The 16,846-nt window shown below is 36.2% G+C and overlaps 1 protein-coding gene and 1 pseudogene across 1 annotated transcript in view; one reads left to right on the top strand and one right to left on the bottom strand.

Moving 5' to 3' along the window:
- Positions 1 to 1,184, bottom strand: part of LOC107552889 (beta-soluble NSF attachment protein-like) — an 8,250-nt gene extending 7,066 nt beyond the window's left edge. Inside the window, exons 1-3 of the mRNA XM_016234925.1 lie at positions 908 to 1,184; positions 527 to 606; positions 148 to 264 (exon numbers count right to left, since the gene is read on the bottom strand). Of these exons, the coding sequence (XP_016090411.1) occupies positions 148 to 264; positions 527 to 606; positions 908 to 1,005 (295 nt within the window). The 5' untranslated portion in view covers positions 1,006 to 1,184. The remainder of the gene's footprint in view (positions 1 to 147; positions 265 to 526; positions 607 to 907) is intronic.
- Positions 1,185 to 1,744: 560 nt separating this feature from the next.
- On the top strand, positions 1,745 to 12,450 carry LOC107552883 (DNA helicase MCM8-like; annotated as a pseudogene).
- The last annotated feature ends 4,396 nt before the right edge of the window (positions 12,451 to 16,846 follow it).

The following is a 16,846-nucleotide window of genomic DNA, read 5'->3' on the forward strand; positions in this document are numbered from 1 at the left end:
ATATATATATATATATATATATATATATACACACATTTTTTTATTTTTTTTTATTTTTGTTAACAATAATAACCCTGATTAAAACACAAAAATGGATCACATTGTTATTGTTTTGTTTTTTTGCAGCGATTAAAGAAACTCTCTCACCTTGAGGATCTGCCTTCTTATAAGCATTTCCAGCATCGACGAAGCTGGTGGCCGAGTCCAGTTTGTTCTGCATCTGCATGTGAAGTCTTGCAGCTTGGCAGAAAGCACTGCCTGCAGCTACAGCAGCAAAACACATCAGTCTTTAGATCAATGCCAATAATGGCACAGAGGCAGAGTGAATGCTTAAAATAGATTCAATACGAATCAAAGCACAATGATGACAATACAAGTGTAATGCAGTTAAAACACAAAGACGGCCAGCGACACTTTGATCATTTGAATGAAGCTTTTAACTGAATATGTTGCAACAGCCCAACCGCATAACTAAATATTAAGCATTAAATGAAGTATTCATAAACATGAATTGACTTATGCATACCACTCCAGTTTTTGGCCATCTTGAACATGTTGGCAGCTCTGGCATACATTTCACATGCATCCTCAACCTTATGATTTCCCCTGTGAAAACATCAACATTTCTGATTTAATGCCATTTCGAAATCAATATAGTGCAATAATAAGCCCCTGTGCATAAAGCACAGAGCAGTTGCATTGCATTGTGCATGTCGCATCACGGAAATATTTGACATTGGAGATACTGAGAAACGCATGGATGGATACTCATTTGTATACGTTGTATGGTAAAGAATAGACAAATAATATGATATTTACACGACACAGACATATGCAATGTGAAAAGACTACAGGACATTGGATGTCTTTGAATGTCAGATCGTGAGCAGCATCGCTGCTGTCTCACCCGAACATCCCTCCGAGAAATGAACCTGATGATTTGACTTTTTTGTCCGCCTCTGCCATCAGCTGCATGGCTTCCTTCTCTTTCCCGGAATTATCCATGATTGAGTGTGTGGTGTTCACGCAGAGCTGCGGCTGGATCCGTGAAGGCCCGGGGTTTGTTGATATAGAGTGCGGCTTTAATGCAGAATCATGAAGGATGCTCGCCTCTTCCTCCTCCTCCTCCTCCTCCTCTTCCTCCTGCTGCTGCTGATGATGCGCGTTCTTCAGAGAGAAACTGCGACACTATTTGGTTGAAAGCGTAGCCACGCCCTCTTATTATCATACAGGCAGCAAGAAACGCACGAAAATGAATAAATACAGAAATATTTAAATTGCGAAAATGTATATAGGCCATAATAGACATGAATATCATATTTAAATGATATAATACATAAATTAACAAATAAAAAAATAGTATAAAAAATAAACAAATGGGTAAAAACACGTATACATACATTTGGAAAGCAATGTATTATCATAACATGCATTTATTAAAATTAAATGGCATTTAAATGTAGCTAAGTAAAGTAAGCTAAACAAACAAACACGAAAATATAATAATAATCTTTACTCTTATTTAGTTTTTGATAATTATTATTGTAATTTACTCTTATTTTATGTTGTTTTATCTTGTTATTATTATAAATCCCTCGTAACAGGTTTTTTTTGTTCTTGGTCATTGCTAAAGGCTATATTGCATTGTAATAAATCGATGTTTTCAATAAAAATAAATAAATAAATAAAAACCTTTACTCGATGTTCTCGGCTCTGCGCATGTACGGAAGTGGCGTCATATTAGCGCCAAACTTGAAGCCTCGCCGGACGTCACTGACTGAGGAGGTAAACAAACGGTGGCTGTGGTAAGTACTTCTGTTAGTAAGATCGGTTAAAATATCTTTCTTTAGTAAAATATGTGTTAATTTCTCTCAGTTCATGTCGTTTTTTTCGTGTTAATCCTTCTAACGTTAACTCGAGCCGTTGTAAAGTAAGAAACGGCAGGTAAATAGTCCAGACAGCGATATTCTGTATCTGCTTCATTAATTTAACTAATTCTAGCACAGATTTAGATTTATTTTAGTCTTTCAATTGTTATATTATTAGACTATTACATATACTATAATTCATGTTCGGTTATTATAATAAACCCTGGTTGCATAAACATAGCCACTATGTTAAGACTGTGTGCGAGCAGCTAGCAGTTATTCAAGTAACGTTACTAATCCGTCTTGCTTTTCTGATTCAGATTAGACCAGTCTAGCTTTTTCTAACTGGCTTTAAAAAGTGTTGGCAAGTCTTGAAGAAAATAAATAAGATGACTAACTTTTAAGACAAGTGTAAGTCGATTATGTAACCGGTTGCTGCTGATGAGAGGGTTTCTGTAAAGAAACAGAGGGTCTTTATTGATTTTGTTGTTATTTATCTCTATCAGGACGATCTTGTTTCTGTGCCGTATTGATAGCTATGCGAGTTTGATTTCAGACTTCAGAGGGTGAAGGATGAGCAGTAAGGGTTCTGCCCGAGGGTCATGGCGGGGTGGAAACACCTCAGCTGGAGGAAGAGGAAGAGGAGGAGGATGGAGAGGAGGAAGAGGAGGAGGAGGAGGATGGAGAGGAGGAAGAGGATGGAGAGGCCGTCAATGGAGCAGAGGAGGAGGAGGAGGATGGAGAGGCCGTCAATGGAGCAGAGGAGGAGGAGGAGGAGGAGGAGGAGGAGGGAACTATTCCACCGACAATACACAACATGGTAACTGTCTTGCCAGTTAGGTAATAGCTTGTTTATAGGCAAAATAATAATAATTAGTTATGTAGTTTACATTTATGCATTTAGCAGATGCATTTATTCAAAGCTACTTGCAATTATTAACAGCGCCTGCAATATTCATAGTACCCAATGCCAGATTTTCTTATATACAGTATAAGTAAATGTATAAATAATTTTGTATTTAAGAAATTATAATCTATTACTGATTTTTGTTTGTTACACTGACATTTGCCACCAGGGTTTCTGTGAGTCTTAAAAAAAGACTTATTTTGCACTTCCACAAATTAAAATTAGGCTGCGTTTTACTCACCCCCTGAGGCATCCTAGGTGTATATGACTTTCTTCTTTCAGACGAATCCAGTCTGAGTTATATAAAAAATGGTCTTTGATCTTTCAAGCTCTATCATTGCTGTCAGCGGGTGTTGCATTGCTTCAGTCCAAAATAAGTGAAATAAAAAGCGCCCATCCGGGGGGTGAACAAAGGCCTCCTGTAGCGAATCGATGCGTTTTTGTAAGAAAAATATCCATATTCAAAATGTAATAATCACTTTAATCTAGCTTGCACCAACAGTCCTACACGGAAGCAGCTCCGGGAGGATGACGTATGAGGTCGGCGTTGTGCATGCGCCGGTGAGTCTCGTGAAAACCAACGTTTGTTTACAGGAGCAAAGGAAGCAAAGTTTCCTTACTTTAGCAAAGGAAAACCAGTCTCCTCTCGGCTTGTATCGAAATCTTCCGACATTCTTCTTTACAAATCGTACTAATTAGTGACCGTTGTTTTGTTTTGATCTCTTAAGTGAAATAAAAAGCGCCCATCCGGGGGGTGAACAAAGGCCTCCTGTAGCGAATCGATGCGTTTTTGTAAGAAAAATATCCATATTCAAAACGTAATAAATCGCTTGAATCTAGCTTGCACTCACTGTTGTAAACCGAAGCAGTTCCGGGCGGATGACGTATGAGGTCGGCGTTGCACATGCACCGGTGAGTCTTGTGAAAACCAACGTTTGTTTACAGGAGCAAAGGAAGCAAAGTTTCCTTACTTTAGCAAAGGAAAACCAGTCTCCTCTCGACTTGTATCGAAATCTTCCGACATTCTTCTTTACAAATCTTACTAATTAGTGACCGTTGTTTTGTTTTGATCTCTCCGCTGCGTTTCCGCGTTCATCACTTCTGAGCGGCGCATGCGCAACGCCGACCTCATACGTCATCCGCCCGGAGCTGCTTCCGTGTACAACAGTGATCGCAAGCTAGATTCAAGTGATTATTACGGATATTTTCTTACAAAAATGCATCGATTCGCTAAAGGAGGTCTTTGTTCAGCCCTTGGAGCTGTGTGAGATACTTTTTTTATGGATGGGCGCTTTTTATTTCACTTCTTTTGGACTGAAGCACTGCAACACCCGCTGACTGCAATGATAGAGCTTGGAATAGCCAGGACAATTTTTAATATAACTCCAACTGGATTCGTCTGAAAGAAGAAAGTCATATACACCTAGGATACCTCGGGGGTGAGTAAAATGCAGCCTAATTTAAATTTTTGGGTGAACTAACCCTTTAAGGCCTTGAAAGTCTTAAATCAGAACAGAAAGTTTTACATTCAAAAAGACATGGAATTAAATGTTGCATGCTTTGCAAAAAATAAAAGCTTCTTGAGTATTTACGTTTTCAAATTCAAATATTTAAACAAATATCTTCAAACAAGATACATTTACTATTGCAAATGTAAAATGAAGTCTTGAAAAACTGAACTAAATTATTTGTTTCAACCTAAAACAAAAACAGGGAATGAAAACGGGGTTTCCCTTGAATGAAGTTGATTTTTCTAATTGGCAAATATTGCTTCTTGATTTAATCACCAAATCACTTTATTTTGATCTATCTATCTATCTAGTAAAATGAATGGAGATCTATTGGAAGCTGTATTTTTTAACTTTGAAGTGTTGCTAATACAAGACATTTATTTTCAGAGACCATATTGATCTGTTGTTCCATTCAATTTATTTATTTTATTTTTATTTTTTTTACTTTGTCTTAAAAAGGGTCTTTAAAAAGTCTTAAATTTACCTTCATAAAACCGGTGTACTGACGAAACATGCTACCTATCAGATTGTGCTACCAAAAATATATTTGCATTGTTTTAAGGGTAAGTTTAGGGTAAGGGTAGGCATGGGTGGGTAGGGGTAGTTATGGACATTTAAATAAGCCTCAAACTACATGAATAAGATGATGGTAGCACAATGGGTCGCATTTTTCGCTATCGATTTGTGCTACCTATCTTTTTAATGGGAGGTAGCACAATCTGAGCGGGTAGCACAAATCTTCAGAACACCGGCAGAAAACCTGTCCCACTTGATAAACTATTGTTTGATTATTTTTCAATTATTTATATGCTTTATGGTTTTTGTTGTTGTTGTTGCACAGGATTTACTCCCCAAGTTGTGGCAAGTGAAGCACGTGTGAGTCAAGCAACCCTTGACATCATGTGTCCATACAATGGATGGCGACTCTATTTTTCTGAAGGTTTGATATTTTCACATTTCCTATTATGTTTCTTTAAACATTTGTTATTGACCTGTTAAATACATGTCTTAAAATATTCTTGTGATTTGTGTGTGTTCCTTCTCCAGGATTTGTCGAAAGTTCACCTTATGTTGAGAAGATTAAAGTGTTTGAGCAGTACTTCACATCGCAGATTGATCTTTATGATAAGGCATCAGAATTCACAGCATGGTTTTCCCTAATTCCCTCATTTGAATTCTTCATTTAAAAACAAAATATTCTTCTCTGATTTTTTTCATCTCTCAGGATGAGATTGAAAGGAAAGGCAGCATTTTGGTGGACTACAAAGACCTTCTGTGTAACAAACTGATTTCACACACTCTACCTGGTCTTGCCAAAGATCTTAAAGAAATGGCTGGAAGATACTGGACTGCTTGGGTGTCGCAATTCATCAGGTGGGTTTTGTGTTGCATTTACATAAATATGTGTTTGTCACTGACTGCTTTTAGTCTGTCAAATTCTCTTAATAGCTAAAATTAGATTTTTTTTTCTCCACAGGTGCTTACTGTGGATCTGGAGAGACATGCAGCAGAACTGCAGGGACAGGAAGAGATTCCTGCTGGTCTACGGCCCATCATCAACATCCCTTATATCAGCGCCAGGTGAGACTGTTAACTTGCCTATATGAAAGTCATGTCTAATTTATTGATATACGCTTTTCACAATACACATTGTTTCAAATCAGCTTTACAGAAATTCACGATGTTAATATTTAAATTATATAATTATTAATATTTATATTCATGCTTTAAAGTTGCATTTAGCAGATTAGATGGGCGATAATATTTACATTGTTTTTTTTTGTTTATGTTTGTTTATTTACATTTATGTTCATGTGCACATATTTACATATTTATGTTCATGTTTATTTACAATATTTAATGTTTACATTCTGCAAAAATACAAGCAAATTGAGTAGTTGAGATTTTCTATATAGCCCTACGTCAGTAAACTTTATGCATGCGGATAAAGTTGGACATACTTATATATTCAACTTTTTATAAAGAGTTGGGTGATTAATATAGTTACATTTTTCACAAAAAGAAAATCAGCTCTAAAAATGTTTTCATTTCCTTTTTTGTTTATTTCTCTCTTTTAGGGTGTATAACTACGAGCCACTGACTCCTTTGAAAAGTCTGAGAGCGAATTTATACGGCAAGTTTGTTGCGATCAGAGGCACCGTAGTGAGAGTGAGCAACATTAAGCCGCTCTGCAGTAAGCTGGCGTTTGTCTGTAACAGCTGTGGAGACACACAGAGCATCTCACTGCCTGATGGGAAATACACCATACCCACTAAGGTACAGCATGCTTCCAGCTTCAGACAAACATTACTTGCTTATTACTTGTTTACTAAATGACGTTAGTCAAGTTTTGTGCAGTTTCACCCATGGATAATAATGCAGTGGAAAAAAAATATGTTTCACTGGGTCTAACGAGCAAATTACATATAGAACAAAGGATAATCTGTAAACAATGCACATAAAATTAGATTTATTGCAAATACAGTAGTAACTATAACAGGTTTGCTGTATTAAGTGATGTCTAATATTGTTTATTTTTCCCCTTTCAGTGTTTACAGACAGAATGTCGTGGTCGCTCGTTCACTCCAAACAGAAGTTCACCTTTAACACTCACTGTTGACTGGCAGACAATAAAGTATGTAAATATATAACTACATGAATTAAAATTTACCTGAGCAGAACAAATTTCGTGTTCCTTTTTTATACAGATGTTTTTAATTTATTTTTTATTTTTTTTAGCTTTCAGTGTAAATGCTTGTAGAATATTCTCATCATCAAATATATTCAGCTAGCTTTTCTTAAGCATTCATTTTTTTTAAATTAATTTCTATTATTCTGGTGCGTGTTTGCCAGTGTTGATTTAGTATTATTTATATACTATGATATTATGTATCAATATTTTGGATGAGTTAGTAATATTTTTGTTTTTTGACATTATTATTTTTTAATAAATATTATTTATTTTTAGTAATTGTAGTACTTTAAGTCATTTAATTTCAGTTAGTTGCAAAGAGACAATTTCTAGTTTTCATTTAAGTTTTTGTTTAATTTCTAATATAATAGTGATGTTTAATTTGCGCTTTATTTATATTTTTATTAATGATTTTTTTTTTTTTTCACAATAAAAAATGTGAACAATAACAACCCTGGTGTGAGATGTTTTAGATGTTTTATGAACGCCATCCCTCATTGGTTTCTCCTGCTGTGCTCTTCACAGGGTTCAGGAGCTGATGTCAGGTGACCACGTGAGTCCAGTCGAATCCCGCGCACCATTGAATGTGAGCTCACGCAGGACCTCGTGGACAGCTGTGTGCCTGGAGACACGGTCACCATCACAGGGGTCATTAAAGTGTCCAACGAAGAGGGTACGAGACATTGTCCACACTGTCACTGCAACGATCTTTAGAAAGCTGGTAGATTCTGATAAGGTGCTTTTTTATTACAAATTGATTGATTCTCATGCATTTAGCTTCTCAGTAACAAGGACTTAACAGAAACAATCATATTACAGTCTGGCAAAGTTCTGCTAGTGCTATTTTTGCTATCTGACCTCAATGTGCTGTACAAACAGGACAGCCTCGGGTGGCCTTCTGTCTGATTCAGTTTTTACATGATGGTCACATTCACCGTGCAGAGAGGATCTTTGTGCTGAGCTGTTATACCTCTCACATTATATAGTTATTTAGACTGAAATTAATATACTATATCCATTTATTTATTTATAGGAATGCCTATTTACACTAGATGCAAATATCCTGCCACAAATGACACAAGGCATCTGTGACACTATTTACTTTTAGTACAAATAGCATATAACTACTATTTAAAATACTTTTACTTTTTAAGTACTTAGTGTATACTATCTGTGATTAGAGAATGTCCAATTGTTATTATTTTGTCCAATAATGATAGTTGAAGGTGAACGGACTGCTTCTTAGACTATTACTGTGTCCCGGATCAACAGATTAAAACATTATTTTATTCAAGACTGCTCTTTCCTGTTTATGATTTTTGATTAATTCTTTCTTCAGGAAATGGCAGAAACAAGAAGGACAAGTGTATGTTCCTGTTGTACATTCAGGCGAATTCTGTCAGCAACTCGAAGGGTCAGAAAAGCAAAGCGGCGTCTGATTCTGAGGGCCAGGGACCTTCGGTGGAGTTCTCCATCAAAGATCTCTACGCCATCCAAGAGATTCAAGCGCAAGAGGACTTATTCAAACTCATAGTGAAATGAGTAACATCTAGTGAACACAAAGCCAATCATGAAATATTACAAATGAAGAAGCTAATTTGATTTTCGTTTAATTGCAGCTCTCTTTGTCCTGCCATTTATGGCCATTTGGTAAGTGTCCAAATATTGTGTTATTATGTAACTTGAATTTGTTCTTGAAGTTTTTTTTTTGAAACTTAGATTTAGTAAACAAACAAAATATGCCTCCTTTAATTTGTCTGTGATATCTCTGTACGATTTCTCAGCTTGTCAAAGCAGGACTGGCTCTGACTCTGTTTGGTGGGTGTCAAAAGTATGTTGATGATAAAAACCGTATCCCAATAAGAGGAGACCCACATATTCTTATCGTTGGAGACCCTGGACTTGGTAAAAGTCAGATGTTACAGGTACATGATCTCATGAGTCCCTCTAATGCAGTGATGTGCAAACTTGGCCCTTCCAGGCCACTTTCCTGCAGAGATTTGATCCAACCCTGATAAAACTCACCTGCCTGTAGCTTTCTAGTAGTCTTGAAGACAATGATTAGCTGGTTCAGGTGTGTTTGATTAGAGTTGTAGCTAAACTCTGAAGGAAAGTGACTTGAAAGGGCCAAGTTTGCCCACCCCTGCTCTAATGCATTTATCACCCAGTCAGATGATTTGAATTTAGTTAAAATGCCATCTGTGTGCTGTTGTTATTACTGTGTGAGTCCAGGCCGTGTGTAACGTGGTGTATATATGTGTGTGGAAACATGACCACCACCTCAGGACTGACTGTATCTCTGTCCCGGGACAGCGGATCGGGAGATTACGCTCTTGAGGCTGGAGCGCTGGTGCTGGGAGATCAAGGTATTTAACCTACAACATCAACTTATAAATCAACTCAGGATCCAAACATGGAAGGCTGATCCTTGGGAATGTGATGTTTAATATTAAATATTTTCACCAGGTATCTGTTGTATCGATGAGTTTGATAAGATGGGCAGCCAGCATCAGGCTCTTCTGGAAGCCATGGAGCAGCAGAGCATCAGTCTGGCTAAAGCTGGGATTGTCTGCACACTTCCTGCTCGAACCTCCATCATAGCAGCAGCCAATCCGGTCAGAGGACATTACAATAAAGCCAAGACTGTCTCTGAGAACCTGAAGTGAGTGTACTGTATGCCAGAGTGAGATACTACTAATGATTTTTACCACTAGTAAATATACTACTAAAGACCTGGATTATACAGTGGATTAAAGATACAGCAATAAGCAACACATACAGTTGTAAACCACTGTAAATTCTGACCAATAAGCCTGATATAATGTTCAGTGAATTAATAATCAACGCTTCTTCTGTTGTAGTTTATAAGTCTAATAATTGATATGCGTGTTTTGTCTGTTTTACAACATTGAACATCAGATTGATGTGCTTAAACAAGACACTACAGGCAAAGTCATTGTTTTTTGGCTATTCTGCTTCCATAACATGCCTTCGGTGTTAAAAGTGTTGCCTGTGTCCCTCTAGAATGGGAAGTGCGCTGCTGTCCAGGTTCGATCTGGTCTTCATCTTGTTGGACACCCCTAATGAGGACCATGACCACCTGCTGTCCGAACACGTGATGGCCATGCGTGCAGGAAAAAACGGTGCGGTCAGCAGTGCTGCGGTCACACGCTACAGCACACAGGAGTCCAGCATCTCCATCTTTAGTGAATGCACTATCGATTAGCATAAACAATGAGCAATTATATTCTTGACTAATAAAATAGCATTAAATAGATGTAATAGTAGCTGTACAACAGCTACTGATCTTATAAACATCGTGTGGATTATTGACAATTTATGCTGTACAATATTTTTAGTAACACATCTGTTTCTACTTGTTTGTAATGTACAGTAAATTACAGCTGTACTAATGTTGATTTCTCTGTTTTTGTCTGTAGGTGGTTCCTGGAGAGGCCTTTGACCCCATCCCTCACCAGCTCCTGCGGAAGTACGTGGGTTACGCCCGGCACTACGTTCACCCCACTCTCTCTGCAGAGGCTACGCAAGTGCTGCAGGACTTCTATCTGGAGCTGCGCAAACAGAACCAGACGGCCGACAGCACACCCATCACCACCCGCCAGCTGGAGTCCCTCATCCGACTCACAGAGGTGAAAATACAGGAAAAAAACTGAAATAGTTTAACAATTTAAAATAACTTTTTTCCTATGTTAATGGGTCAAAGAAATTTACAAAAGTGATTTTATGTCCATAAAAAGCACATGAAATGTAAGTCAAGTGTCTACTTTTAAGGTTTCAAATAAGTTTTTTGGAAAATAAAAGTCACAATTTGGTTGAAATAATGTTACATTGTCATTCAGTGTAACACAATATTTATGTGTACATATTAAAATATATAAAAGAATAAGGGAGCATATTAAATTGGATTGTGTTGTAAATGAGTAAAAAATTCTCACTGACAAATGGGCAAAACCTAGGATAGTGGCACATTTTAAAAATAGTAATTTTCTATAGACATGCACTAAAGGTCTGATAAATAAATAACATTTAGATATAAATAATAAATTCAGGGTCTCTGAATGACAGTCAAATTTGTTTTCTCTTTCTCTGCAGGCCAGAGCTCGTGTTGAGCTCAGAGAAAAAGCTACGCAAAGTGATGCAGAGGATGTTGTGGAGATCATGAAACACAGGTGACTCATAAACACGGCACTTTATATAGTTATATGGGTCTAAATAAATCTGCATTATTTAGTAACAATCACAACACCCCATGAAAGTCCCCATGAAAAAAGTTCAATGTATAATTTAAAGGGGTCATATGATGTTGCTAAAAAGAACATTATTTTGTGTATTTGGTGTAATGAAATGTGTTTATGCGGTTTAAGGTTAAAAAAACACATTATTTTCCACATACTGTACATTATTGTTTCTCCTCTATGCCCCGCCTTTCTGAAACGCGTCGATTTTTACAAAGCTCATCAGTCTGAAAAGCGAGGTGTGCTGTGATTGGCCAGCTATCCAGTGCGTTGTGATTGGCCGAATACCTCAAGCGTGTGACGGAAATGTTACGCCCCTCACCATACTGTGATGATGCCCTGTCAGGCCGGAGCGGTGATTCAATTTCCTCAGTGACCAGCACGGATCAGCTCCAGGCATGACGAAACAGATATCGTCGGCAACAACAAAACTACAGCGAGAATAAAAGTTACGCCTTCTTTCTTTGCGTGAACATTTGGGCGGCGTTATGCAAATCTTCCCACATAGCGACGTAGATATGTGGGGGCGTGTTAGAACGAGCCGTGTTAGGTAGGTGTGGCTGACTCTTAACTTTTATAAAGAATATCTCTTTGGATTTGAGACTTTAGTCTTTGCAACTTTACAGATCTTCTTTATGCACCAAGAGCTTGTAACACTCCAAAGAGAAAGGACAAATTTAAATTGCATCATATGACCTCTTTAATGGAAAAAAATAAAACATTTTGCATGGTACTAACTGTGTCTTCATTGTCGTCTCTGTTTTATCTACCTGTACATCTTCTACGTTCAGCTTGGCCGACACTTACTCTGATGAGTTTGGCCGTCTGGATTTTAACCGCTCTCAGCTGGGCTCTGGGATGAATAACCGCTCCAAAGTCAAGAAATTTGTCACGGCGTTAAACAGACTCGCCAAAAGCATGTTTGAGTTCCAGGAGCTACGACAGCTCGCCAAAGATCTGCAAATACAGGTGAACATCAGCTACATTAAATAGCACGCTTTCAGATGATGCATAAATTTTTTTTTTTAATGCTCTTTCCACTTCTGCTTTCTCAGGTTGTGGATTTTGAGGGCTTCATCGGTGCACTCAATGAGCAGGGTTACCTTCTGAAGAAAGTGCACAGGACCTATCAGCTTCAAACCATATGAATCAGCCATCTCTTATAATGTTTTACACTCTTATCGTGTCATACTGTTGTGTTTGTTTTCTAATGCAACAACAGATATTATATTTATAACATGCAGTGTAATGTATGTTTACACAAATGCTTCAGTATTTTCATGTTATTAACTATACATTGTTTTCATGTAAATAAATAGACTCGTAATTGTTTTAAATAGTATTTTCCTGTATATAATCAAACGGTAACCACATTTATGAACATTTAAAACAATGTTTAAGTAGTTTTGCATTTTAGGATGTCGGCTGTGTCCTTTCAGTAGATTCTTCTGAGTTCAATATTGAACGTTTATGTCTGTTTATACTATTATCGGTAACAGTAAAATAACCGCACAAGAACCTACACATGTGCAGATAAAATTAATTGCAATAGATTAAAAATAAAAGAACATTCAAATGCATATGAATGCTGTGTTCCTTAAAAAAATTGTACAAAGCCATCTAAATACTTTTTTTTTTTTTTTTTAAATCTATCAAGATGATGGATACTAAAATGTTTCTTTAACTGTTGGAAGGAGATCCTATGTTAATTACTATTTAACTATTATGACATTTAATATAGCTTTTATTAGCTAATAAATTATATATTATTCTAATGGTTTAATTATATTTATTAGCTGATAAACTGAATTGCAGTTTTGGTGAATATAAAAGAAAGTTACCGTGTTACAATTAAAGATGCACCTTTACAATGCTAGAGATGTTTTACCACCAACATCAACAAATATATTATATCACGTAATATGTCGCAATGAGATGTTAATTTCATTTATTTTTTGTATATCATATTAGAGCGCGTCCCCTTTAATTCCTCGCCCCCTTTTGGCAACTGTCGTAAATATTTAGATCAGAACACGGCAGGACAGAAACATGTGGGTCGACAGATATGAATGTCTAAAATATGGAGTAAAATGAACGAATTAATTTGGAAATATGCTGCTGGATGCTCGATTAGACAGTTCGGGGATATCTATCATCTAGTTTTGTTGAGATAAAGCCGCTGACATGTTTTTGGCGGCTTGTAGCAAGAGCTGGGTGAGCTGTGCTAAAGGACACACACACAGACTGGCTGCCAGCACTGCTGCCACCTGCCACTACAGCTGCCATGACAAAACCCCTGCAGACTTACCGCTGAGAAACACTACATCACAGCAACAGTGGCTTCAGAGACTGAAGACCAGATGCTGGAGCTCCTCACCTCTGAGCTGTAGACCAGATCTGGACCTTCATAGAGAAGGCAATCAGAGATCAGAACATCTCTGCTCTGTTATATGTAGATCAAAAGTATCTAAACATCACTGCAGGCTTCACCTGCCGCTGTCTAGTGTGTATGCTGCAAATGGGTTTTGTACAGAAGCGTCTAGAAAGCCAGTTTTGGAAAAAAAGTCTTCTGAAAAGGGTGAAGATCTAGCAGCCTCTTCACCTGCAGCTAATGAGGGACATTTCCAGTTTAAAGAGCTGGTGAGTGAATCAGGCGTGTTATTGAAACTTGTACACTCTTTTTCACACTTGTTTTGACTTTGGGTCTAAGTAAATTACAGCAAGGGGTTTTAACAGGGGCCACAAGTTCAGGGAAGAACAGTGTAAAAATCTGGAAATAGATTTATTTAAATTTAAATAAATGATAAAAAACATTTAAATAAATACAATTAAATGCATAAATAATTGCATTAAAATAAATGAACAGTAATGTGATATTTCAATATAACAAACAATAAAAATTGGTTAAAATAAGCAAATAAATAATACATATAACAGTGTAGTAAAAAAACATTTTTTTCAGCAAATATAAATACTTTTAATGGGTTTACTAAATAGAATTAATTTAAATTAGTCCATTTTAGTTACTTTTTGTTTTGATTTTCAACACTGGGTCTATTGATTTATCATTTTGAATCACAAACGTGTCTTTTTGGCAAGTATTTTGTTTGCGACCTTTACTGCAAATATAATTTTCGTACTTTTTTGTACGAAATTGTATATATTTTATATATGCAATATATAATTGATAGTATATTTTTCTCACCCCTGCTGACAGATTTAAAAAAAAAAGAATAAACCTGCTTAATTTTGATGTATTTTTCATAAAACAAGACTTTGTATTTTGTCATTTTGCATTTTTTTTTGCAGTGAAAGATGCACACTTGATGAACAAAATATTTGACAAAGAGTTTGTACAGTTTGCAATGATAAATCAACAAATTACGTGTTGGGCTAAAATCGTACAGTGTGAACTCGGCATAAAGATGTTAAATTCAGTCTTGTACCTTTTCTTTTTTTGTCTGATTTTCAGACGCTTCGAATTTTAACTTTAAACAAAGACTTTAAAAAAATCCCTATGGAAAAAAAAATACTCTATTTGTGCGGAGTACTGTGTGCTAGGGCTGCACGATTATGACAAAAGTCATAATTGTCGATTATTCCCTTGAAATTGTAATTGCGATTATTAATTACGATTATCACAGTTTATATTGAATGATGTTTATACCATTGTTTGATGCAACTGCATGCCGTATTTTTATATGAAAATAAACAAGCTGAAAACACTCTTAACTGAAAAAATTTTAGTGCTTTTCTATAGTATTAAGCCTCAAATGTCAACTATACATCGGATTGGTTTCTTCTTTAAATTATAAAAAAGTTAAAATATGAATGGTTTAATAATGTTATACTAAAATTAAAATAATGGGAAAATCCCTTAAGGTAACATGTAGAAAAAATAGAATAACATAAGTGGACTTTGAACGATTAATTGCCGTTTTGAACGATTACGTAATTGTGGCATCCATAATTGTAATCGCGATTAGAAATGTGATTAATTGTGCAGCCCTACTGTGTGCTGTGGTCACACCAGATACTGACTGGTTTTCGGACCCCCCTGGAGCCCCCAATACAGTAAAACTGCACATTTTAGAGTGGCCTTTTATTGTGGCCAGCCTAAGGCACACCTGTGCAATAATCATGCTGTCTAATCAGCATCTTGATATGCCACACCTGTGAGGTGGATGGATTATCTCGGCAAAGGAGAAGTGCTCACTAACACAGATTTAGACAGATTTGTGAACAATATTTAAAAGAAATAGGCCTTTTGCATACATAGAAAAAGCCTTAGATCTTTGAGTTCAGCTCATGAAAAATGGGGGCAAAAACAGAAGTGTTGCGTTTATAATTTTGTTCAGTGTAGAAAAACCATGTGTGTTTCAGATCAACACGGGTGTGCAGTTGTTTCTGGTGGCGGCGTCTCTGGCTGCGCCGGTGTTTCACTACACTGACAGTGTTTTACTGCAGTCACTGTGGTGAGCTTTCACTGCTCCAGTCACATCCTGATATCAATCATGTGTCATTGACTCATATTCTAATGATTGAATCCAGCTAAATTAATGTGTATTGTGTTTGTTTGCAGGTTCATCACCGCTCTGACGACCGCAGCATCCGGTTACAGCTACTATCATTACGGCAAAAAGACCGTTGAGGTGCTGAACAACACAAAGTAGTTGTACAGTCATCTGAGATTGAGATCTGGATAATCAGTCTTTGTGCAGGATGGAAGTTGATGCCACATCTTACTTTTGTATTTAAGACACTTAAGTCTGTATAAAGTCATATTATATGTATATGGTTTTCAACTCCACAGGAAACTTTTTTTTTTTTTTAATCACTTTTAATGAACTTTGGGTCAGTTTTCTGAATAAAAATGGACATCAAATACACATTTGTGCTTATGTGATGTGTTTAAAAACTTGACCAGACTTCTAGCTTTTTCAGGCAGCGCAATAGATTGTCATTTCTTACCTTTCTTACCAAGTCATTCAACACGTTTGCAGCTTGAACCTTTGTTTCGTTTGAGGAGAAATGTAAAAAAAAAAAAAGTCTAGAAAATAGTCTAAACAATGATTAGGTGAAGTATTTATATGAATGTTAGCTAAGAGTAAATTCCAAATTGCACAAGACTGAATTGCAAAGTAAAAAACAGAGTAATAGAAAAGTAGTCTGCTTTCTATTGAAGTAGTTGATTTAGACTGACCTTAAAACTATAAATAATATGAGTATTTAAGTAGTCATTAAATATTTAAATGGAATTTGTAGCTATATTAAACTTGTACATTTCACACTAACAAATAATTTTCTATGCACTACTGTGTTTTTTTTTATCTTACTATTTTTTTGAACATTTACAGCTTCTTTTTTTTTCAATTTTTTGAGGAAATCATATGTAATTTAAAAATCATGCAACTCTGCATTAATTCCATTGTGTTCCATCTCTGTACTGACTGTTATTTTAATGATTCATTTTTAAAATTGTATGAATGTGTATATACACATACAATTTTAAGTACTAAAATATATAAAAAATTCAAAATATTCATTTAAAATGACATTTTAAAATATATATATTTTTTAAATCTCTCTATTGTGGATTCTATCAAAATGTA

Source organism: Sinocyclocheilus grahami, unplaced genomic scaffold, assembly GCF_001515645.1.
Source record: "Sinocyclocheilus grahami isolate Dianchi unplaced genomic scaffold, SAMN03320097.WGS_v1.1 scaffold460.1, whole genome shotgun sequence".
In the NCBI taxonomy this organism is placed as follows: domain Eukaryota; kingdom Metazoa; phylum Chordata; class Actinopteri; order Cypriniformes; family Cyprinidae; genus Sinocyclocheilus; species Sinocyclocheilus grahami.